This window comes from Balaenoptera acutorostrata, chromosome 14 (genome assembly GCF_949987535.1).
Source record: "Balaenoptera acutorostrata chromosome 14, mBalAcu1.1, whole genome shotgun sequence".
NCBI lineage: Eukaryota > Metazoa > Chordata > Mammalia > Artiodactyla > Balaenopteridae > Balaenoptera > Balaenoptera acutorostrata.
In genome coordinates this window covers 91,788,944-91,814,085 of record NC_080077.1, presented here as the reverse complement: position 1 = coordinate 91,814,085, position 25,142 = coordinate 91,788,944, and the positions used below count along the sequence as shown (strand labels likewise).

General features: G+C 36.8%; 1 protein-coding gene across 2 annotated transcripts in view; it reads right to left on the bottom strand.

Annotated features, from left to right (window-relative positions):
• The window catches only part of EYS (eyes shut homolog), a 1,775,980-nt gene that overhangs the window by 713,552 nt on the left and 1,037,286 nt on the right, over positions 1-25,142 (bottom strand). For both annotated transcript variants that reach the window (XM_057527983.1, XM_057527984.1), the window contains exon 26: positions 20,817-20,908. In XM_057527983.1, coding sequence (XP_057383966.1) covers positions 20,817-20,908 — 92 coding nt within the window. The remainder of the gene's footprint in view (positions 1-20,816; positions 20,909-25,142) is intronic.

The window sequence follows — 25,142 nt, the reverse complement described above, 5'->3', positions numbered from 1 at the left end:
GGGCTCACCTAAAGGGGTGACTGAGCAACAAGAGGGAGGACACCTGGAAGAAGCAGCGTGAGGACAGGGAGGAGGAGGAGGAGAGGCCGTAGAGCGGAAGAGCTTCTAGAGTCCGCGAGCAACAGGATGTCACAATGCACGGAACACTGGCGGTGCCCGGCGAGTAGAGGAAGATGGGCAGGAACCCAGCTGTGCAGGCTCTTGTTGGCAGCGCAAAGAGTCTGTATTTCATTCTCAGCATAAAGGTGAGCCACTGAAGAAATTCCAAACAAAAGCGACACGATACAGTACAGTATACTGTGAATCACCCTGGCCAAAGCATGATGAATGTTTAGAATCAGGCAATGGAGAACTGTAATAGTACAGGTAAAAAAAAAAAAAAAATGACAGACTTGGGCCAGGATGTTTTCAGAGAAGAGAGAGAGAATTGGGCAGATGAAAGATGAAATTTTGGAAAGGACTTTCTGGTAGGGCTTGGTGGTAAATAATAAAACGATGGAAGAAGTCAAAGTGAAGTCTCGGTATATAAGAAGAAGGCAGTTATTTGCTGAGATAGGAAAGGCCATGGGCAGACAAGGGTGGGGAGGGGCGTAGAGATTAGAGGTGGGTTGATAGGGGTAGGGCGTGAGGAATTTTATTTTATTTTATTTTTATTTTAGAAGTGTTAAGTTTAAGATTGAGGTGAGACTTACAAGAGGAGATATTATGTAGGTGTTTGGGTATGTGAGTCTGGAAGTCAGATGAAAAGTCTAAGCTGGAACAGGTATAAGAAGAGAAAGAAAATTGGCCACTGAGATAGGAGGGGTACTACAAGTTTACTCTTTTCAAAACAGAAAGAAAAAATGATTTTGAGAACACAGAGTGTTTTCACTGAAATGCATAGTGCAATGAAGACAGAAAAAGTGTCTACTGGCGTTTTGATCATACAGGGTGATCACTGTCTTGCCTGTTTACAGTGCCTGTTTATATGTGTTGTCCTGGGTGATAATTAACAGCACCCTTTTCACTCTAAAAAGACTAACAGTTTGCATGATAAAACTCCCTAGGTACAGGTCATATTAACAAAGCTGTGTCAGCTGTGGGACCATGGAAATTGGATTGGATTGAAGAATAAATAGCAGGTGACAAAACTGAAATCCCAAGTGTAGCAAATTTTTGAGATGTTTGGCTCTATAGATGAGCAGAATAAAAGAAAAATAAGATCTGCAATGGTGTTGTGTTCCAGTAGGGGTATCCCTAAAGCCTGCTTTTATTTTGGGGGGAATGGTCCAGCAGAGAGAGAAAGATGGATAATGCAAGAAGGAAAGTTGATGGAGAGAAGGGTACAAAGGGAGGAGCTGGTCTTGAAGAGAAGTGGGTCAAGTCCTGTAAGTAGTAAGAGGGACGTACTATTTCTTTCAAGTCCTTTCCTTCTGACTTTGGTGTTCTCTCATAATCTCCCTGCTTCCCCTCTCAGCCACTTACCCTGCCATGGCTTCCAGTGTTAACAACGTAAGTCTCCAGCTATGCTTCACTCTTCGGGTTTTCTAGGACACCCTTGTTTTGTTTTTGACAATTAGAGAACAGCTATCCCTAATTTGTTCTAATTTGGTAAATTCTTCAAGAGAAACATTTTATACAATATCCTCACACTGTTCCAAACATCATTTAAAAAAATCTTGCAAAAGTTTAGTCTTTTTCTAAAAGAAAACAAAACCTTTTTGAGCATAAATTTGGGCAAATAATTAGCATAGTGTTTCTTCACAGGAGCATGATAATTAGTTATTAATGATTTGTTACCACAGAAATAAACTTGTCAGACAGGATTATTGAGGAATTAACATTTCAATGGTTCCTAGAATTTTTCTGCTATGGAATCTATGGATGCAGCCCTAATATATTCACTCCTAATGGCACGTGGTGATCAATGAGGCTTTAACAATTAAAGCTACCTGCAAGGTCACTTAGAGAGTGAGCCAAAGCAGCAGGTAACTGACAACTTTAAGGAAAGCCAACGTAGGGAGAGATTCATGTGTACAGCATAAATGATATGTGTACCATATCATGCCATGTGGGCTATAGGAAATGAACTGTGGAGACCCTTTTGGCTGTGTACCTCACTGCTGAGTTAGAATACTACTTTAAAACTTAACCTTGCTATTGTTATATTGATTTCACTTGAAGCCTGCTATCTTTAATTTCTTCTGGTTATAAAAAAGACCATACTAGAAAAAGATATTTGATGATCCTTTTCAATAAGGTTTGAAGACAACAGAAAAATTTTACATATTTTAAAACTGATAATACACAACTAAAGAAAGCAAGTACAGTTGTCCCTCAGTGTCCAAAGGGGTTGGTTCCAGGCCCCCACCCCATACCAAAATCCACGGATGCTCAAGTCCCTTACAGTAAATGGCATTGTATAGCCAGCCCTCTGTATCCGCAGGTTTTGCAGCCATGGATTTGGAAGGCCGACTGTAAAGATTTGGTTTTTGATTCTGAATTCATTCCAATGAATATACAATGAGAATTCACATTAAAGCAAAGCATTAGTTATGCTTTGGATCTCCTTTCCACAAATTCACTTTCCATTATTAGAAGCAACTTTAGAAATAATATTTAAAGAAATAAGTCATTTTCAACTTGTGAAAGGAATCCAAAATATTTGTGAAAGGAGCTGGTTTGTGTCAATTTTCAGAAATAATAATGATGATTATTCTAAACGTTTTTCAAAAGTGACTTCATCTTCCACCACACAAGTGGCTCCCAACATTAAACTTTTCTGACATTGATTTGGTAAGTTAATTATACCCTGGTGGTCTACTTAAAAAAAAAAAATCAGAAATGTAAAGATTTAAATTCAGTGTATCATGCATTTATCATTTCAAAATGCACCAAATTGAATCATAGTTTTTCAGGTTTTTAACTAGAATTAAAATTCATCATTCAACAATTGTCTTCAATATTGCAAGTTTCTCTTAATAAGACAACCCTAATCTTTATTTTTACATTTACACTTAAATATTTAACAGGGAGGTTTTGCAGAATCATGACTGGCATAACCTTGTTTTATCTATTTTGGCAAGACCTTTCTTTAGTCTCTGTATTCTTATATGTAATACTAAAGTTATGAACTATCCACTTTCAGTTTGTTTTCAGTTATGTTTATGTTAGCACAGGAGACACAATTCACTTCTTGGCAAGTTGAGAGGAAAATGAGGCAAGCCAGAAAGACAAGCTGTGAGTCAAGCTGTCTATTAAGCAGCAGGAAAATTCAAGTAGTCGGAATTTTCAACTCTCACTTACATCAGAGTGTCTTTCTTACAGGGGAAAGCACAAATCACATCTAAATCAAGGCAGATAACAGGGCAAATTAAAGAACATGGGTAATAAATGGTCACCTGTTAAAATCTGTATTTATGCTTTGCTACCCTTTGTTTCCATAGATAATTGTGCCTCTAAAGAACCATGCATTTGGCTGGCTCAGTAGTTGTCACTGAATTGTCAGGATTCATCCATCACTTCTTACCTACTAAGAGCATACATTTGGATGGAAGAAACCAACTCTACTTTCTGATCTTGTCTATTTCTAGCCTATAATATTATCTTGTTTAAAAATTTGCTCAAAAATATATTCTGAAGTCATTTTTTTCCTGAAAAAGGACTCAGGCTTTTGTCTTTCGTGTACTGTGAGTTTTTGTATCCTGGGTGTGTGGTAAGAATACCTGCATATGATAGCTTCCCCATAAATGCACATGCACGTAGCTGCCAGATGCTGCTGGCAATAATGTCTGCACTTTCTGTGGATGATCCCACCTAAAATATTCCCAAACTCGGCTGCATAGTTTCAGCCTTAATTTACATGGAGTAATGACTAAAGCCTTGTTTAAGGAAAAAACATACCAACAGAAACTCTGATGTTTAATGCATATATTAAGTACAAATGAAACTAGCTCTGGGTTCCTCTGCTTTCACTAAAAATATGAATAATAGTAAGTAACTTTTTCTGAGATAAATTTCAGTAATTTTGTAATAGCCAATATTTTTCAGATATTCAAGTAATACGATAGGAAATGTCCTACTTTTAAATGGTTAATTATTTTAACTTGTGTTTTAAAAGAGTTTCTAAAAGATAATAGAAAATTTATTGGAATATTTGTATAAGATGAGTTAAACATTGTAACTTTTTTTTATTTTTTTATTTTTATTTTTTGGTTTTTCAAACATCTTTATTGAAGTATAATTGTCTTACAATGGTGTGTTAGCTTCTGCTTTATAACAAAGTGAATCAGTTATACATATACAATATGTTCCCATTTCTCTTCCCTCTTGCATCTCCCTTCCTCCCACCCTCTCCATCCCACCCCTCTAGGTGGTCACAAAGCACCAAGCTGATCTCCCTGTGCTATGCGGCTGCTTCCCACTAGTTATCTATTTTACATTTGGTAGTGTATATATGTCCATGACACTCTCTTACCCTTACACATCTCACCCCGCCCCCTCCCCATATCCTCAAGTCCATTCTCTAGTAGGTCTGTGTCTTTATTCCCATCTTGCCACTAGGTTCTTCATGGCCTTTTTTTTTTTTTTTTTTCCCTTAGATTCCATATATATGTGTTAGCATACTGTATTTGTTTTTCTCTTTCTGACTTACTTCACTCTGTATGACAGACTCTAACTCCATCCACCTCATTACAAATACCTCCATTTCATTTCTTTTTATGGCTGAGTAATATTCCATTGTATATATGTGCCACATCTTCTTTATCCATTCATCTGTCGATGGACATTTAGGTTGCTTCCATGTCCTGGCTATTGTAAATAGAGCTGCAATGAACATTTTGGTACATGACTCTTTTTGACCTATGGTTTTCTCAGGGTATATGCCCAGTAGTGGGATTGCTGGGTCGTATGGTAGTTCTATTTGTAGTTTTTTAAGGAACCCCCATACAGTTCTCCATAGTGGCTGTATCAATTTACATTCCCACCAACAGTGCAAGAGTGTTCCCTTTCCTCCACACCCTCTCCAGCATTTATTGTTTCTAGATTTTTTGATGATGGCCATTCTGACTGGTGTGAGATGATATCTCATTGTAGTTTTGATTTGCATTTCTCTAATGATTAATGATGTTGAGCATTCTTTCATGTGTCTGTAGGCCATCTGTATATCTTCTTTGAAGAAATGTCTATTTAGATCTTCTGCCCATTTTTGGATTGGGTTGTTCGTTTTTTTGTTATTGAGCTGCATGAGCTGCTTGTAAATCTTGGAGATGAATCCTTTGTCATTTGCTTCATTTGCAAATATTTTCTCCCATTCTGAGGGTTGTCTTTTGGTCTTGTTCATGGTTTCCTTTGCTGTGCAAAAGCTTTTAAGTTTCATTAGGTCCCATTTGTTTATTTGTGTTCTTATTTCCATTTCTCTGGGAGCTGGGTCAAAAAGAATCTTGCTGTGATGTATGTCATAGAGTGTTCTGCCTATGTTTTCCTCTAAGAGTTTGATAGTGTCTGCCCTTACACTTAGGTCTTTAATCCATTTTGAGTTTATTTTTGTGCATGGTGTCAGGGAGTGTTCTAATTTCATACTTTTACATGTTCCTGTCCAATTTTCCCAGCACCACTTATTGAAGAGGCTGTCTTTACTCCACTATATATGCTTGCCTCCTTTATCAAAGATAAGGTGACCATATGTGTGTGGGTTTATCTCTGGGCTTTCTATCCTGTTCCATTGATCTATATTTCTGTTTTTGTGCCAGTACCAAACTGTCTTGATTACTGAAGCTTTGTAATATAGTCTGAAGTCAGGGAGCCTGATTCCCCCAGCTCCATTTTTCGTTCTCAAGATTGCTTTGGCTATTCGGGGTCTTTTGTGTTTCCATACAAATTGTGAATATTTTTGTTCTAGTTCTGTGAAAAATGCCAGTAGTAGTTTGATAGGGATTGCATTGAATCTGTAGATTGCTTTGGGTAGTAGAGTCATTTTCACAATGTTGATTCTTCCAATCCAGGAACATGGTATATCTCTCCATCTATTTGTATCATCTTTAATTTCTTTCATCAGTGTCTTATAATTTTCTGCATACAGGTCTTTTGTATCCTTAGGTAGGTTTATTCCTAGATATTTTATTCTTTTTGCTGCAATGGTAAATGGGTGTGTTTTCTTAATTTCACTTTCAGAATTTTTGTCATTAGTGTATAGAAATGCAAGAGATTTCTGTGCATTAATTTTGTATCCTGCTACTTTACCAAATTCATTGATTAGCTCTAGGAGTTTTCTGGTAGCATGTTTAGGATTCTCTATGTATAGTATCATGTCATCTGCAAATAGTGACAGCTTTACTTCTTCTTTTCCGATTTGGATTCCTTTTATTTCTTTGTCTTCTCTGATTGCTGTGGCTAACACTTCCAAAACTTTGTTGAATAATAAGGGGGGAGTGGGCAACCTTGTCTTGTTCCTGATCTTAGTGGAAATGGTTTCAGTTTTTCACCATTGAGGACAATGTTGGCTGTGGGTTTGTCATATATGGGCTTTATTATGTTGAGGAAAGTTCCCTCTATGCCTACTTTCTGCAGGGCTTTTATCATAAATGGGTGTTGAATTTTGTCGAAAGCTTTCTCTGCATCTATTGAGATGATCATATGGTTTTTCTCCTTCAATTTGTTAATATGGTGTATCACATTGATTGATTTGCGTATATTGAAGAATCCTTGCATTCCTGGGATAAACCCCACTTGATCATGGTGTATGATTCTTTTAATGTGCTGTTGGATTCTGTTTGCTAGTATTTTGTTGAGGATTTTTGCATCTATGTTCATCAGTGATATTGCCCTGTAGTTTTCTTTCTTTGTGACATCTTTGTCTGGTTTTGGTATCAGGGTGATGGTGGCCTCGTAGAATGAGTTTAGGAGTGTTCCTCCCTCTGCAATATTTTGGAAGAGTTTGAGAAGGATAGGTGTCAGCTCTTCTCTAAATGTTTGATAGAATTCACCTGTGAAGCCATCTGGTCCTGGGCTTTTGTTTGTTGGAAGTTTTTTTTTTTTTTTTTTTTTTTTTTTAATTTATTTATTTTATTTATTTCTGGCTGTGCTGGGTCCTCGCCCCCGTGCGAGGGCCTTCTCCAGTCGCGGCAAGCGGGGGCCACCCCTCACGACGGCGCACGTGCCTCTCACCATCGCGGCCTCTCCCGCTGCGGAGCACAGGCTCCAGACGAGCAGGCCCAGCAATTGTGGCTCACGGGCCCAGCCGCTCCGCGGCATGCGGGATCCTCCCAGACCAGGGCCCGAACCCGCGTCCCCCGCATTGGCAGGCGGACTCCCAACCACTGCGCCACCAGGGAAGCCCTGTTGGAAGGTTTTTAATCACAGTTTCAATTTCAGTGCTTGTGATTGGTCCGTTCATATTTTCTGTTTCTTCCTGGTTCAGTCTCGGCAGGTTGTGCATTTCTAAGAATCTGTCCATTTCTTCCAGGTTGTCCATTTTATTGGCATAGAGTTGCTTGTAGTAATTTCTAATGATCTTTTGTATTTCTGCAGTGTCAGTGGTTACTTCTCATTTTTCATTTCTAATTCTATTGATCTGAGTCTTCTCCCTTTTTCTCTTGATGAGTCTGGCTAATGGTTTATCAATTTTGTTTATCTTCCCAAAGAACCAGCTTTTAGTTTCATTGATATTTGCTATTGTTTCCTTCATTTCTTTTTCATTTATTTCTGAGCTGATGTTTATAATTTCTTTCCTTCTGCTGGCTTTGGGGTTTTTTTGTTCTTCTTTCTCTAATTGCTTTAGGTGCAAGGTTAGGTTGTTTATTCGAGATGTTTCCTGTTTCTTGAGGTAGGCTTGTATTGCTATAAACTTCCCTCTTAGCACTGCTTTTGCTGCGTCCCATAGGTTTTGGGTCGTCGTATCTCCATTGTCATTTGTTTCTAGGTATTTTTTGATTTCCCCTTTGATTTCTTCAGTAATCACTTCATTATTAAGTAATGTATTGTGTAGCCTCCATGTGTTTGTATTTTTTGCAGATCTTTTCCTGTAATTGATATCTAGTCTCATAGCGTTGTGGTCGGAAAAGATACTTGATACGATTTCAATTTTCTTAAATTTACCAAGGCTTGATTTGTGACCCAAGATATGATCTATCCTGGAGAATGTTCCATGAGCACTTGAGAAAAATGTGTATTCTGTTGTTTTTGGGTGGAATGTCCTATACATATCAATTAAGTCCGTATTGTTTAATGTATCATTTAAAGCTTGTGTTTCCTTATTTATTTTCATTTTGGATGATCTGTCCATTGGTGAAAGTGGGGTGTTAAAATCCCCTACTATGATTGTGTTGCTGACGATTTCCCCGTTTATGGCTGTTAGTATTTGCCTTATGTATTGAGGTGCTCCTATGTTGGGTGCATAAATATTTACAATTGTTATACCTTCCTCTTGGATCGATCCCTTGATCATTATATAGTGTCCTTCTTTGTCTCTTGTAATAGTCTTTATTTTAAAGTCTATTTTGTCTGATATGAGAATTGCTACTCCAGCTTTCTTTTGATTTCCATTTGCATGGAATATCTTTTTCCATCCCCTCACTTGCAGTCTGTATGTGTCTCTAGTTCTGAAGTGGGTCTCTTGTAGACAGCATATATATGGGTCTTGTTTTTGTATCCATTCAGCCAGCCTGTGTCTTTTGGTGGGAGCATTTAATCCATTTACATTCAAGGTAATTATCGATATGTATGTTCCTATTCCCATTTTCTTAAATGTTTTGGGTTTGTTATTGTAGGTGTTTTCCTTCTCTTGTGTTTCTTGCCTAGAGAAGTTCCTTTAGCATTTGTTGTAAAGCTGGTTTGGTGGTGCTGAACTCTCTCAGCTTTTGCTTGTTTCTAAAGGTTTTAATTTCTCCATCAAATCTGAATGAGATCCTTGCTGGGTAGAGTAGTCTTGGTTGTAGGTTTTTCTCCATCACTTTAAGTATATCCTGCCACTCCCTTCTGGCTTGCAGAGTTTCTGCTGATAGATCAGATGTTAACCTTATGGGGATTCCCTTGTGTGTTATTTGTTGTTTTTCCCCTGCTGCCTTTAATATGTTTTCCTTATATTTAATTTTTGACAGTTTGATTAATATGTGTCTTGGCGTGTTCCTCCTTGGGTTTATCCTGTATGGGACTCTCTGTGCTTCCAGGACTTGATTAACTATTTCTTTTCCCATATTAGGGAAGTTTTCAACTATAATCTCTTCAAATATTTTCTCAGTCCCTTTCTTTTTCTCTTCTTCTTCTGGGACCCTTATAATTTGAATGTTGGTGCATTTAATGTTGTCCCAGAGGTCTCTGAGACTGTCCTCAGTTCTTTTCATTATTTTTTCTTTATCCTGCTCTGTAGTAGTTATTTCCACCATTTTATCTTCCAGGTCACTTATCCTTTCTTCTGCCTCAGTTATTCTACTATTGATCCCATCTAGAGTATTTTTAATTTCATTTATTGTGTTTTTCATCATTGCTTGGTTCCTCTTTAGTTCTTCTACGTCCTTGTTAAATGTTTCTTGCATTTTGTCTATTGTATTTCCAAGATTTTGGATCATCCTTACTATCATTATTCTGAATTCTTTTTCAGGTAGACTACCTATTTCCTCTTCATTTGTTAAATCTGGTGTGTTTTGACCCTGCTCCTTCATCTGCTGTGTGTTTTTCTGTCGTCTCATTTTGCTTATCTTACTGTGTTTGGGGTCTCCTTTTCACAGGCTGCAGGTTCGTAGTTCCCGTTGTTTTTGGTATCTGTCCCCAGTGGCTAAGGTTGGTTCAGTGGGTTGTGTCGGCTTCCTGGTGGAGGGAAATAGTGCCTGAGTTCTGGTGGATGAGGCTGGATCTTGTCTTTCTGGTGGGCACGTCCACGTCTGGTGTTGTATTTTGGGGTGTCTATGGCCTTATTATGATTTTAGGCAGCCTCTCTGCTAATGGATGGGGTTGTGTTCCTGTCTAGCTAGTTGTTTGGCATAGGGTGTCCAGCACTGTAGCTTGCTGGTCGTTGAGTGAAACTGGGTCTTGATGTTGAGATGGAGATCTCTGGGAGATTTTTGTCGTTTGGTATTACGTGGAGCTGGGAGGTCTCTTGTGGACCAGTGTTCTGAAGTTGGCTCTCCCACCTCAGAGGCACGGCCAATATGCCTGGCTGGAGCACCAAGAGCCTTTCATCCACACGGCTTTATCTGGAAGTTAAACTGGAGGTCAGTGGTAACTGCAGCATCTCAGGAGGTCTCCATGGCAACAGTTCCAACATAGAAGAACCAAGAGGGTTTTGGACAATCCCACTGGAGGTGGCGGCGAAGGCAACGGCGAAGGTGGCCCTGCTGCACCGGCCCCGCCCCTCCTTTCCTTCCTCCCTCCCTCCCCCCGCGCGGGTCCCGACTGGTCCTGCCGCCACGCCGCCCGCCCCATGCGTGCCTGGTCCTTCCAGGCTCCGGGCTCCGAAATGCACGTCTCAAGTCGCTCGCCCCGCCGCCACCCCGCCAGAGGGTGCTGGCTTCAGCAAACATTGTAACTTTTAAAATGCTTAATTACTATTTGGATTAACTGACCTATGCAGATTACACTTTAAAATTCAGTTTCCAAAATTAAATGACAAAATTTCACTCCTATTCACTATATTTTGTGTTGAATAAATATATGCCATTGGGGAAAAGGAAAGAAAAGTAGGTTTATGTTACAGGGAAGTTTTCCTGGGTCTGTAAATATCGTTTTAGAAGCAGAATCAATTGTTCATTATTTTGTACAAGTTGAAGTAAAATCATTATTCCAGTGGCATGTTTTTCTTGACACTACTTACAGTGGTTAATGAAAAGATTAATGAATAATGTGCATATTTCATTAGAGAAAAAAATCTTTATTTATTGGAAAGTGGTTAAATGGCTTATTTCTTTCCTTTTTTTTTAACATCTTTATTGGAGTACAATTGCTTTACAATGTTGTGTTAGTTTCTGCTGTATAACAAAGTGAATCAGCTATATGTATACATATATCCCCATATCCCCTCCCTCTTGCATCTCCCTCCCACCCTCCCTATCCCACCCCTCTAGGTGATCACAAAGCACCGATCTGATCTCCCTGTGCTATGCAGCTGCTTCCCACTAGCTATCTATTTTACATTTGGTAGTGTATATATGTCAGTGCTACTCTCTCACTTCGTCCCAGCTTACCCTTCCCCCTCCCCATGTCCTCAAGTCCATTCTCTAGGTCTGTGTCTTTATTCCTGTCCTGCCCGTAGTTTCATCAGAACCATTTTTTTTTAAGATTCCATATATATGTGTTAGCATATGGTATTTGTTTTTCTCTTTCTGACCTACTTCACTCTGTATGACTGACTCTAGGTCCATCCACCTCACCACAAATAACTCAATTTCATTTCTTTTTATGGCTGAGTAATATTCCATTGTATATATGTGCCACATCTTCTTTATCCATTCATCTGTTGATGGACAAGTAGGTTGCTTCCATGTCCTGGTTATTGTAAATAGAGCTGCAATGAACATTGTGGTACATGACTCTTTTTGAATTATGGTTTTCTTAGGGTATATGCCCAGTAGTGGGATTGCTGGGTCATATAGTAGATCTATTTTTAGTTTTTTAAGGAATCTTTGTACTGTTCCCCATAGTGGCTGTATCAATTTACATTCCCACCAACAGTGCAAGAGGGTTCCCTTTCCTCCACACCCTCTCCAGCATTTACTGTTTGTAGATTTTTTGATGATGACCATTCTGACCAGTGTGAGGTGACACATTGTAGTTTTGATTTGCATTTCTCTAATGATTAGTGATGTTGAGTATACTTTCATGAGTTTGTTAGCAAACTGTATATCTTCTTTGGAGAAATGTCTGTTTAGGTCTTCTGCCCATTTTTGGATTGGGTTGTTTGTTTTTTTTGATATTAAGCTGCATGTGCTGCTTGTATATTTTGGAGATTGATCTTTGTCAGTTGCCTCATTTGCAAATATTTTCTCCCATTCTGAGGGTTGTCCTTTCATCTTGTTTATGGTTTCCTTTGCTGTGCAAAAGCTTTTAAGTTTCATTAGGTCCCATTTGTTTATTTCTGTTTTTATTTCCATTTCTCTAGGGGTTGGGTAAAAAGGATCTTGCTGTGATTTACGTCATAGAATGTTCTGCCTATGTTTTCCTCTAAGAGTTTTATAGTGTCTAGCCTTACATTTAGGTCTTTAAACCATTTTGAGTTTATTTTTGTTTATGGTATTAGGAAGTGTTTTTTCTGATCTGATTTTTATTATTTCTTTCCTTCTGCTAACTTTGGGTTTATTTTGTTCTTCTTTCTCTAATTGCTTTAGGTGTAAGGTTAGGTTGTTTACTTCAGATTTTTCTTGTTTCTTTAGGTAGGATTGCATTGTTATAAACTTCCCTCTTAGAACTGCTTTTGCTGCATCCCATAGGTTTTGGGTCATCGTGCTTTCATTGTCATTTGTTTCTAGGTATTTTTTCATTTCCTCTTTGATTTCTTCAGTGATCTCTTGGTTATTTAGTAGTGCATTGTTTAGCTTCCATGTGTTTGTATTTTTTTACAGTTTTTTTTTCCTGTAATTGATATCTAGTCTCATAGCATTGTGGTTAGAAAAGATACTTGATACGATTTCCATTTTCTTAAATTTACCAAGGCTTGATTTGTGACCCAAGATAGTATCTATCCTGGAGAATGTTCCATGAGGACTTGAGAAGAAAGTGTATTCTGTTGTTTTTGGCTGGAATATCCTATAAATATCAATTAAGTCCATGTTGTTTAATGTGTCATTTAAAGCTTGTGTTTCCTTATTTATTTTCATTTTGGATGATCTGTCCATTGGTGAAAATGGGGTGTTAAAGTCCGCTACTATGATTATGTTACTACCGATTTCCCCTTTTATGGCTGTTAGCATTTGCCGTATGTATTGAGGTTCTCCTATGTTGGGTGCATACATATTTACAATTGTTATATCTTCTTCTTGGATTGATCCATTGATCATTATGTAGTGTCCTTCTTTGTCTCTTATAATAGTCTTTATTTGAAATTCTATTTTGTCTGATATGAGAATTGCTATTCCAGCTTTCTTTTGATTTCCATTTTCATGGAATATGTTTTTCCATCCCCTCACTTTCAATCTGTATGTGTCCCTAGGTCTAAAGTGGGTCTCTTGTAGACAGCAAATATACAGGTCTTGTTTATGTATCCATTCAGCCAGTCTGTGTCTTTTGGTTGCAGCATTTAATCCATGTATATTTAAGTTAATTATAGATATGTATGTTCCTATTACCATTTTCTTAATTGTTTTAGGTTTGTTATTGTAGGTCTTTTCCTTCTCTTGTGTTTCCTGCCTAGAGAAGTTCCTTTAGCATTTGTTGTATAGCTGGTTTGGTGGTGCTGAATTCTCTTAGCTTTTGCTTGTCTGTAAAAGTTTTAATTTATCTGTCAAATCTGAATGAGATCCTTGCTGGTAGAGTAATCTTGGTTGTATGATTTTCCCTTTCATCACTTTAAATATGTCCTTCCACTCCCTTCTGGCAGAGTTTTTGCTGAAAGATCAGCTGTTAACCTTCTGGGGATTCCCTCCCTTGTATGTTATTTTTTGCTTTTCTTTTGCTACTTTTAATATTTTTTCTTTGTATTTAATTTTGATAGTTTGATTAATATGTGTCTTGGCATGTTTCTCCTTGGATTTATCCTGTATGGGACTCTCTGTGCTTCCTGCACTTGATTGACTATTTCCTTTCCCATGTTAGGAAAGTTTTCAACTATAACCTCTTCAAATATTTTCTCAGACCCTATTCTTCTTCTTGATCCCATATAATTTGAATGCTCGTGGCTTTAATGTTGTCCCAGAGGTCTCTGAGACTGTCCTCAATTCTTTTCATTCTTTTTTCTTTATTCTGCTTTGAGGTAGTTATTTCCACTATTTTGTCTTCCAGGTCACTTATCCATCCTTCTGCCTCAGTTATTCTGCTATTGATTCCTTCTAGAGAATTTTTAATTTCATTTATTGTGTTGTTCATCATTGTGTGTTTGCTCTTTAGTTCTTCTAGGTCCTTGTTAAATGCTTCATGTATTTTCTCCACTCTATTTGCAAGATTTTGGATCATCTTTACTTTTATTACTCTGAATTCTTTTTCAGGTAGACTACCCAGTTCCTCTTCATTTGTTTGGTCTGGTGGGTTTTTACCTTGCTCCTTCATCTGCTGCATATTTCTCTGTCTCCTCATTTTGTTTAACTTACTGTGTTTGGGGTCTCCTTTTCGCAGGCTGCAGGTTTGTAGTTCCTGTTGTTTTTGATGTCTGCCCCCAGTGGATGATTCAGTGTCTTGTGTAGGCTTCCTGGTAGAGGGGAGTGGTGCCTGTGTTCTGGTGGATGAGGCTGGAACTTGTCTTTCTGGTGGGCAGGGTCGTGTCCAGTGATGTGTTTTGGTGTGTCTGTGAACTTAGTATGATTTTAGACAGCCTCTCTGCTAATGGATGGGGCTGTGTTCTTGTCCTGCTTGTTGTTTGGCATGGGGTGTCCTGCACTGGAGCTTGCTGGCTGTTGGGTAGAGCTAGGCCTTAGCGCTGAGACAGAGATCTCTGGGAGAGCTCTTGCCAGTTGACATTATGATTATGTGGGGTCGGGAGGTCTCTGGTGGTCCAATGTCCTGAACTCGGCTCTCCCAGTTCAGAGGCTCAGGCCTGACACCAGGCTGGAGCACCAAGACCCTGTCAGCCATACGGCCAGTTCCTTGGGAATTCTGAGACCTTAATTCAGAACTGCCTTCAACTACGGGGTTTTTGAAGTCAAACTGTCTGTGAGGCCTGGGATCAGTCAGAAGCTGGCATCTGTTTAGATGTGGGAGCCTCTCTCTTTCCTTTTCTATCTCACTGATTTTCCTGCCATCTGAGCCAAAGCACTCCTGCCTTAGTTGACACATGTCTAGTCCTTGTCTTTATTATTAATATCTTCAAAGCATAAAACTTTGATGCTTGCTGTGGTTATAATGTTCCAATTATCTTTATATATATATATATATATATATGTTGTATGTATATATATAAGTGTTTATATATATACACACAATGTCTTTGTTTATATACATACACACATTTATATATAAAATAAGTTATTTCTTTCAAACTGCTCTGTGTTTTGAATGCACAGTCTGCTGCATTTTTATATTATTTTCTGCCACTCAAACAGATAAGAAGTTCAAGGTTTACAGTGTGAAGATGAAATAATTTATCATTCCTAAGCATTGTGTACCCATACTTTAGGCAAGACTGTTATCTGTTGGGCTAATTTAAGTCATAGAAAGACAGTGGAATGAAGCAATTGTTTACAACAGGTAATATGATATTGTAGACATTTTTTGAGCAGTTATAATAACTTAATAAGTAAAAAGTATATACATTAATTTCTATTTTCTTCATATAAGCAGTCCAGTAATCCACTCAGAACCAAGATTAAAAGAAATATAAATTCTGTAGTTGAAATTTAACTATTAAGTATTATAAACTTTTTGATTATTTTTTGTCTTTATTGCTAAAGGTAGACAGTTATCTTATTTTCCCTTTTAGAAATATATCTCATCTTGTCTAGTACACATTGTTTTAGCTCATTTCTCTTCTTCCTGGATGCAAAGCTAGAAAAACTTCCCCAGCTCCTTTTGCCATTAGGTGTGTTCACATGACAAAGTTCTAGCCAACAGAATGCCAATGAGAATGAGACATGCCACCTCCATGCCTGCTTCCCCCCACCAGTAAACCATCTACCCATTCTCTGCCATGCTGACTGGAGGAGACTCATGTTTTCAGCCAAAAACACATTTGGACTAACATAAATTGAATAAGGTTGTATAAATGAGCTCTTTATAAAGATGTGGTTGGGGGTAGAACCGCAAGGGATAATATAGTATTCCTGGGCCACAGCATAGCTACTCTGATACCACTTCTCTGTCTAAAGGCCACCAGAAAGAAAGGAGTCATCAGTACTTAGAGGAGAGCCATCTGCCAGGAGCTGAGACCTTCACAGGAGGGACTGATCTAGCCCCTGGGACACCATACAAAGGTCAAGGGATTATAGATCCTGATGCCACTTGCTTGCCTCTTGAATTTCTTTCCAGTGTTCCCCATTGATGGAAACACATAGGAAGCCAGAAGACAAGAAAGCTTGTATTTTTTTGCTAGGGCTGCCTCATCAAAATCTCACAGACTGGATGGCTTAAACAAATGAAATTTATTGTCTCACATTTGTGCAGGCTAGAAGTTCAAGATCAAGGTGTCAGCAGTGTTGGTTCCTTCTGAGGGCTATGAGAGAAAGATGTGTTCCAAGTCCTTCTTCTTGGCTTGTAGATGACCGCTTTCTCCTTCTGTCTTTACACTGTCTTCCCTCTGTGCATGTCTCTCTCTGTGTCCTAATTTCCCTCTTTTATAAAGACACTGGTCATATGGGATTAAGGCTCATCCTAATGAACTCAGATTCACTTGATTACCTCTTTAGAGACGCTATCTTCAAATAAGGTCACATTCTGAGATACTGGAGATTAGCACTTCAATGTAAACTTTTGGAGACACAATTGAACCCATGACTGAGCCCATTGAATCTACAGAGCACCTCATCCTTAAGTGTACCAAGGTGTTCAAGAGTGGGGTGACAAATGCTTACCTATTTGTGTTTGTTTTTCCTCTTCATGTACTATATGCTGTGGTTTTGCAGCCTAACATCACTGCTTGGTTTCATTTGTACTTTCCCTTTCGTTAAAAGATGAGCAACAGCTCATCTAGCTAATATCTCAGTAAAATAGTTTTAGTACATGTGCTTTTAGTACCTTTACTATACCAGTGTGCATTTCACCTGACTTAAGCACTCCAGATTTTCCTTCCTGCTTTTGTTAGGTTAAACAATCACACGTTTCTTTTTTAAAAGTATCATGCTCCTCTGCAGAAATCCTGTCTTTCCTTGTTCTAAAAATAATGAGTTTTTCAAGTTACTTTTTCACGAGAGTATTTGTTTCAGTCTTTCTGAGAGAGCCCTTCTTCATAGGCTGTGCACAGCCTTGCTGTTTTTTCCCCCACAATTCCACTAGAGCATGGGAGGAAGGATGCTTCTCCTATATTCATATGCAATGGAACGTCATCATCCAACAGAAACAAGATGAGAGTGTAGAGTTGGGAGTGAAATGTATGCATATCATTAGCTTTAAAGAGTATGTTAATGGTCAAAAAATTATGGGCACAGGGACTTCCCTAGTGGTCCAGTGGTTAAGACTCCACACTTCCAATGCAGGGGGCGCAGGTTTGATCCCTGGTCAGGGAACTAAGATCCCACATGCTGCGTGGCACGTCCAGGAAAAACATAAAGAATAACGTACACACAGAATATTAAAAAAAAAAAAAAATTAAATTATGGCCACAGCATTCCTGAATTGATTTAAACTTAAAATTGAAATTTTCTTTTTCCCTTTTACTTCTAAATATGTTTTAAAGGTGTAGAAAACTAAAATTAATGGAGCTCCACTTTTGTTCTTTATAGATGATAAAAATAAGAAAAATGCATATTTCTATAAATTTTCCATTACTTCAAAAAACCCAGAACCTGTGAAGAAATATTCCTGAATTTAGGTAACTTAGACCAGATATAGACAGGTTGTCAACTACTTTTTCATAAAAATAAAAAGCAATAGTGTGTGTAAATTGCAAAAAGCAAAAAACAAATTGTAGTTATATAATTTAAGCAAAGTGATTTTTTTGCTGTTAAATATCCTTAAAAGTGACATGCGCTGAGGATAGAGAAAAAATAGGTACCCCTGAGATGTTGTAATGTTTTTCTTTTAAAAAACACTTTAAAGAGTATATCGTCACTTTTAAAACACAGACTGGACATGCTATAGTAGAAAAATTTAAGAGATCTGGGTTCTCATCTTGCCCTCCCACTGACTAATACCATATGATCTTGAGAAAGTTGCTTACTTTCTATGATCCTCAGCTATGAAATGTGCAAAATGAGTGTTATGGACTCATAACACATTCATATGTCGAAGTCCTAATCCTCAGTACTTCAGAATGTGACTGTTTGAAGGTAGGGTTTTTAAAGAGATAAGAAGTTAAAATGAAACAGTTAGGTGGGCTCTAATCCCTCATGACTAATGTCTTTATAAGAGGAGGAAATTAGAACACAGACAGCTAGAGGATATGGTGCAAAGATGCAGGGAGATGACAGTCATATACAAGCCAAGTGAGAGGCGTCAGAAGAAACCAACCCTGCCAATATCTTTTTAAAAAAAAATTTATTGACGTATTGTTGATTCACAACGTTGTGTTAATTTCTGCTCTACAGCGAAGGTATACACAAACACACATATATGTATACATATATATACATTCTTTTTTAAAATATTCTTTTTCATTATGGTTTATCACAGGATACTGAATATGGTTCCCTGTGCTATACAGTAGGACCTTGCTGTTTATCCATCCTATATATAATAGTTTGCATCTGCTAATCCCAAACGCCCAATCCATCCCTCCCCCAAACCCTTCCCCCTTGGCGACCACAAGTCTGTTCTCTATGTCTGTGAGTCTGTTCCTGTTTTGTAGATAGGTTCATTTGTGTCATATTTTAGATTCCACCTATAAGTGATATCATATAGTATTTGTCTTTCTCTTTCTGATTTACTTCACTTAGTGTGATCATCTCTAGTTGCAGCCACGTTGCTGCAAGTCCTGCCGATACCTTGATCTCAGAATTCCAGCCTCCAGAACTGTGAGAAAGTAAATGTGTGTTATTTAAGTCCCCCAGTCTGGGATGCTTTATTATGGCAGTCCAACGATGCTTAGTTAGTTGTGTGTCGTTAAAGCATCCGGCATGTGGTGGTTGTTTAATGCTTGCTAATTAATATTGTTCTTGCTGCTTGAAGGCTTTTTTGCAGGGCACATCATTTAAATTCTTATCTGTATCTTATCTTGAACGTGCAGCAGTTCTTTCAGGGTAGAAGAAGATAAGAGATCAAATTATACTATGTTTCTACAACGTGGGTCATTGTACCCATGACTTAAAACATATTCAGACGTTTTGGAGTAGCCTTGGAATTGTGCCCTTTTCAAACTCTGTTGTTTTTTTTTTTTTTTTTTTTCTGTATTTAACCTCTATATCTCCTAGTTCTACATCTGGGAAATGATAGTAAAACTATAATAAAATGTTAATTCATAAACAACAAGGTCCTACTGTATAGCACAGGGAACTATATTTAATATCTAATAATAAACTACATAATGGAAAAGAATATGAAAAAGAATATATATATATATATATATATGTATAAAAGAATCACTGTGCTGTATACCTGAAACATTGTAAATAAACTATACTTCAATAAAAACTGAAAGAAACTATAATAAAAGTTAATAATTAAATTGTTCTTAGAGATGAATAAATGTGTATATGTGATAGAATTACGACTTGACACATAATTGGTGTTTAATAAACTATAACTATGATTACTGTGTTCTCAATTTATTTTTTAACTGTTTTTCAACACGCCCCAAGTAAGAACAGCATCTTCTGGTGCACCCTCTGTCTCTCCCACCATTTCTCACCTGTCTTTGTTTCCTTTGAAGGGTCCAAATATGTCTTTTGTGATACAATTCTCACTGCTACCCCAATGTTCATAGACCTGCTTTCCATCCAGATGATGGTACACTCTGCCTTGGGAAACTATCACCTTGGCTAGGATGGCATTTTCCAAAGTGCATTGCCCTCAGCATTGGTTATTCAAGAGGTTAAAATGCTGAAGAAAAACATTAAAGTTTCCTGTGCCCATGTCTTGAGTTAAGCAAAGAAAGTGACACTTTATTAAATTAGGATCTCAGGAGTCTTAAAATGCACATGTGCATTTTGAGTGTCAGGGAAGGTATATGTGATGTAGCCTTTCCACAATTTAGTTGATAATAAATTGCTTTTTCATTAATTTTCCCTAGGAGTCTGGATTCTAGACAATAGGATTTGGGTAGTTCTGGCTTAAAGAGGGTAGACTTCCTTAAAACTTCTCCTTTTACTTCTTTCCCAGTCTCTGTTTTTTACCTCTTTGCTTTCTTCTTTATTTGGCTTTAAACAGTTGATTATTTTTACCAAATAATAACCTATTGCCATAACCAAATAATCTACTTTAGTTTATGTACTGGATAAGGATGATGGTGTGTGTTTCAAAATATCACTTAATTAGAAAAAAAGGTGGAGGGAGGCAAAACACATAATATATAATATGTATTAAAAATTAGACCTTACTAAAAAAAAAAAAAAAAATTAGACCTTACTAAAAATCAAAAAATGCAAATTAGGGGTAAATGTCAATTTCACTTAACAGATTGGCAAAATTATATCTGATGTTGGTGAGGATTTGGGGGGTAAAGTCAACTTCAAACGCAGCTTTTAGGAATATAATAATATATATTCATTACTCTATATCTATTGTAGTATAATGGATCATTTTACTTTTCTTCTTTATGTTTTTTTGAATGTTCCACATTTTCTACAGTGAATATATTTGACTTTGTTTATCAAAAGAAATACCAGTTTGTTTTTACAACTCCTCTAAGTGGAAAACATTGTGAGGCTTTCAAGGCTTCTTTTTGTAAATCTGTTTATGTAAATTCCTTGGTAATATAATTCCTATAACATTCTTTCCCCAGTACTATTTTAGGACATATAGAAAAGACAGAATGGTTTGATGAACATTAATTTACATACAAGAATATGTGACTATTAATCAGGAGAGCCTCCACTTTAAAGTGCAAGAACAATATCCAGAGAAATAGTCTTTGCTGCATATGAGATGAAATGGAAATAAAAAGTGTATCTTACCTGATAAGCAGTGTATACTTTTGTCCATCATCCACTTTAATAGTAGTGTTAATGCTTTTCAATTTTGCTTCACCAGCACAGAAAAAGTGGTACTACGGGGAAAAAAATTTTTTCCTCAAACAGTTTTTCAGTGTGAAATTAACATCTTATTTTTGTATTGAACATTACAACTTACCAGTAATATTTTTATTGTGTTGGAGAGATAAGAAGTCTGAAAATTAAAGTGACAGCTCAAGGTGTGCAACTAATAAGTGTTAGAATTAAAACACATAAATGCATACATGTTATATATACATACACATAAACCATACACATGTACACATACATACACACACACACACACACACACACACACACACACACTTCTGGTTTCTCTTCTTGTATTCTGGGGAGCCTGGTTGAGAAAGGCAGCTTCTTCTGCTAGCTGGGAGTGAGTGTTAATAGGCAATTTTCCTTAGATACTAGCAACTGAGCAATGCAAACACTAGTGTATACCATCTAGACAGTGATGTTAACATCACACAAGGGAAACTTAAAGATTATGAAAGTTAATCATTCATCCTAAACTTCCAGAGGATTGAAGGGGGTTATGGCCATTTTTGGGATTATTGCTAATTGGACCAACTGAGTTATGGTTTTAAAAGGAGCAAATCATGCCTATAGTAAATATGCTTGGCCAGACACCCCTGGGAATTTCATGAATGGGCTGCAGTGGCCTATACATCTTCTCAACAGCATGTTCCTGAATGTATATCAGTTATATTGTGGCCATTCTTTCCCAGGAAGGGCCTTTATAGTCTTTAGCATATCTACTAGAAATCTGTAAGCCACATATAAGTTAAAGAAACACAGTTGCACAGTGTTTCATAACTCCTATGCATCCAACTACATTAAATTGATATGTCTATATCTTCCCACATGTAATCCAAAGGTAAACATAATGCTATATATCTTAACTTTTTATGGTATTTGGTCATCTCAGAAAGGTTCCTTTCCTTTATAAACTTCTCTACTGAAGGTTCACTTTAAGAACTATGTTAAACAGCACTGAGATTTTCAAAAACAAATATATCTACCTGTACTTTGCCAGAAAATCAGTTGTGTGACCTTTGGCTGTACATTCTTCTCAAGTCATGTGTAACTAAGTAAAAGGCCACATTTGTCTATTGCATTTTTATGCTGTGTCTAGTATGCAATCAAGGTGACCAGATTTAATGTTTAATATTTTTGGCAGCATGGATAATAATTCAGTTATTTCTTATGTACATCACTAGGAATCTATGTTGTTAGTTAAAATAGTTATTTAAGTTTAAATGATAATTTACTGGCCAACAATGTGTGTGTAGGGGGAGGGTGGTAATCTCCTTGTTTTGTTCAAATATATCAGAAAATTATTTTTCAGGTACAGCTAAGTCTTATTAATTCCTATCTTCAGGGATGTAAAAGTTAAACATTTAAAAATATTTAATGGATGATTTTATTAATTGTATTTGAATTTTTTCTTTTATTATAAATAGCTCCTTTATGATATATATAAAACAATAGCTACTGTGATTGTTACTCTGTACCAGGGATTTTTAAAGTAATTTATAGGTTTCAGGTGATTGCTTCCTTACAAAAAAAAAAAAAAAAAAAACAAGAAAAAAAAATCTGTGAAGTAGGTACTACCCTTTTATTACCTTCCTTATTCAGAGGTGGAAACTGAGGGGGAGTGATCTGCTCCAGTCAGGAGGGCACAGTGATTTGTGAAACAGCTAATAAGTGGAGGGACTAAGATTTGAGTCCCAACATGGATGTATCTGCTTACCTCCTTGTTATTAGAAAGAGCCAATGAAATAGTTTTAAAAATTAATTTTGATACACTTATCTTTGAAACTTAAATTTCCTAAAAAACATTTGACTAACAATTCTGCATTTCTAGAATTTGAATAGATCTTAAATTATGATCACTGGAAGAGTTCAACCATAATATGTCTTTTGTGAAAATTGTAATGTAAATACATTCCCCATATGATTATACTTTTAAAATGAATGAGGAAATTGGAGCATAGTCTCGAAAAATCATAGCGGAATAGGAAAATCTTAAAATCATAAAGACAGGATAGCACTGACATTTCCTTCAAATCATTACAATGATGGGTGTGGAAAGAACATGGATTTTGGACTGACACAACGGAGTAACAATTCCTGATCTACCATCTTTGAAAGAGTTCAAAGAGCATGTGTAATACCAAACACTCTGAGAACCTCCACTCGCCTGCGAGGTCTTTGTGAGATACGGAGAGAAATACCTACTCCTCATATGGGATTAATATGTCCCAGGCTTTCTTCTATGAGTTTATACGCCTTTACTTATTCACCCATTGTATTACACTAAGTTCACAATATTTATCCACTTACTAATTTAAACCTCACACCTACATTTACTACCCTCCTTCATGAGTGAGTAAACTCCAGCCCAGACAGCTTAAATTTTGCAAGACCTCAAAACCCTTAAATGGCCGAGCTGGTGTTCCAACTCTAACATTCTTGCTCTAGAGTCCATGATCTTAATGTATTTTCTTAAATTGGAGCCCAACACGTAATTGCAATCCAATAAATTATAGTAATTATTACAGAGTATCAATATATATAGTTTCTTTGTCATAAAACCTAAAAGAAAGAAATTCTACACCTCTCTTCACCCATTACAGTTTTATAATTCCTAAATGTCTTGGTTCAACTAATTTGAATTTATTTTTATCCATTTGAAAGTGAAAGAAGTCTCTGTTCTCCATTATTTCATACATATTTTCACCAATAATTCTACAAGTCTCTGGTGTGGTTCACCATGTCTCTGGAGACATCCACTGTGGTGAGAGGGGCTGGCTGAGTTGTGAGCTGAGTTAGGAGTAGAAAAATGTGCTGGACGTGACCAGGGCTCAATATTATGTGCACTTTATAATTCCTTACATTTGGTCTCTTCATGTTTTCTGCTTATTATAAGACTAACGGAAATTTCTGGTCTTAGTCGAGGAAAATGCTGTAGAGCAGGGATCAGCAAACCTTATCTTAAAGGGTCAGACTGACGTTTGATGGCTCATTATAGTATTCTATTCATTACATAATTCTATTTTCTTGTTCCATTTTCACCTGTTATTATTATCTGTAATCAATTTGAAGCAATATGAGAACAAAGTGTGTTTTATTTACCATTGAATCCTCACAAACTGGCACTGTCACCGGGGATGGAGAAATGTTCAATGAATGAGTGAATAAATGGATGAATGAATAAAGATAATGCTACCACTACTAATCTGCTACATCTGGTTGACATTTGTTTATATCAGACATCTTACTAAATTATGTATATGTGTTATATTACTTAAGAAAGATGAGTATTTAAAGAAAATCAAACTTGTACAACTTGGCTTATTTAAATTAGAAGGTGTACCTCACACTTTTATGGAAATTCATATCATATTTAAATAACATCATAAAAGAAATGATAGGCAAAAAATACTGTTGTCATGTTTCATATACTAGACTGTGTTGAGTTAATTATCTTATTGCAGTGATGATTTGATGACTTCCTTAATCTGAGTATTTAGAACAGGAATATGAGGTGATTTGTTAAGGTAGAATGGCCATGGGAAAAGAACATGCATTTTCAATTCAAAATTGGCTTCAAAATTTAGCTGTGTAATTTTGGACTTTTAAAGGAAGATTGTTATAAAGACTGGCAAGTTTTAAGCGAGAAGTCTCAAATTTTTTATATCAGAATCTCTTTGCACTCTGAAAAATTATTGAGGGCCCCAAAGAGTTTTGTTTATTGGGTTATTGGGTCTATCAATATGTATAATACTAAAATTAAAACAGACTTTTAAAACACAAAAACATATAAGTACACATTACACTAGTGATCAGAGGGATGATATCGCATCATGAAGCTTCTGGAAAACTCTATGTACACTTATGAAAATGAGTACGAAAAAGGCAAATAACATCTTAGTGTTATTATAAAGAGAGTGTTCCCCTTAAAGATCCTTTGAAAGAAACCTGGGGTTTCCCAGGTGTTCCCAGATCACATCTGCCATTAAAGTTATAAAAAATTGCAGCAATTATCATCATTGAGAAATTGGGAAATATAATTGTGGAAGAAAAGTTGAAAATATAGAGAAAAGAAGAGAATGAAAGCTATTCAAAGCATATACTATTTTGATATATAAATAGTGTACACTGAATGGGAAGAAATTACAAAAAACAGGACACACAGCCTGGTGGTGAGTATAAAAGACATATTTAAGGTTAAATTTTACATTGATAATAACCATTAAAGTGGTGAAT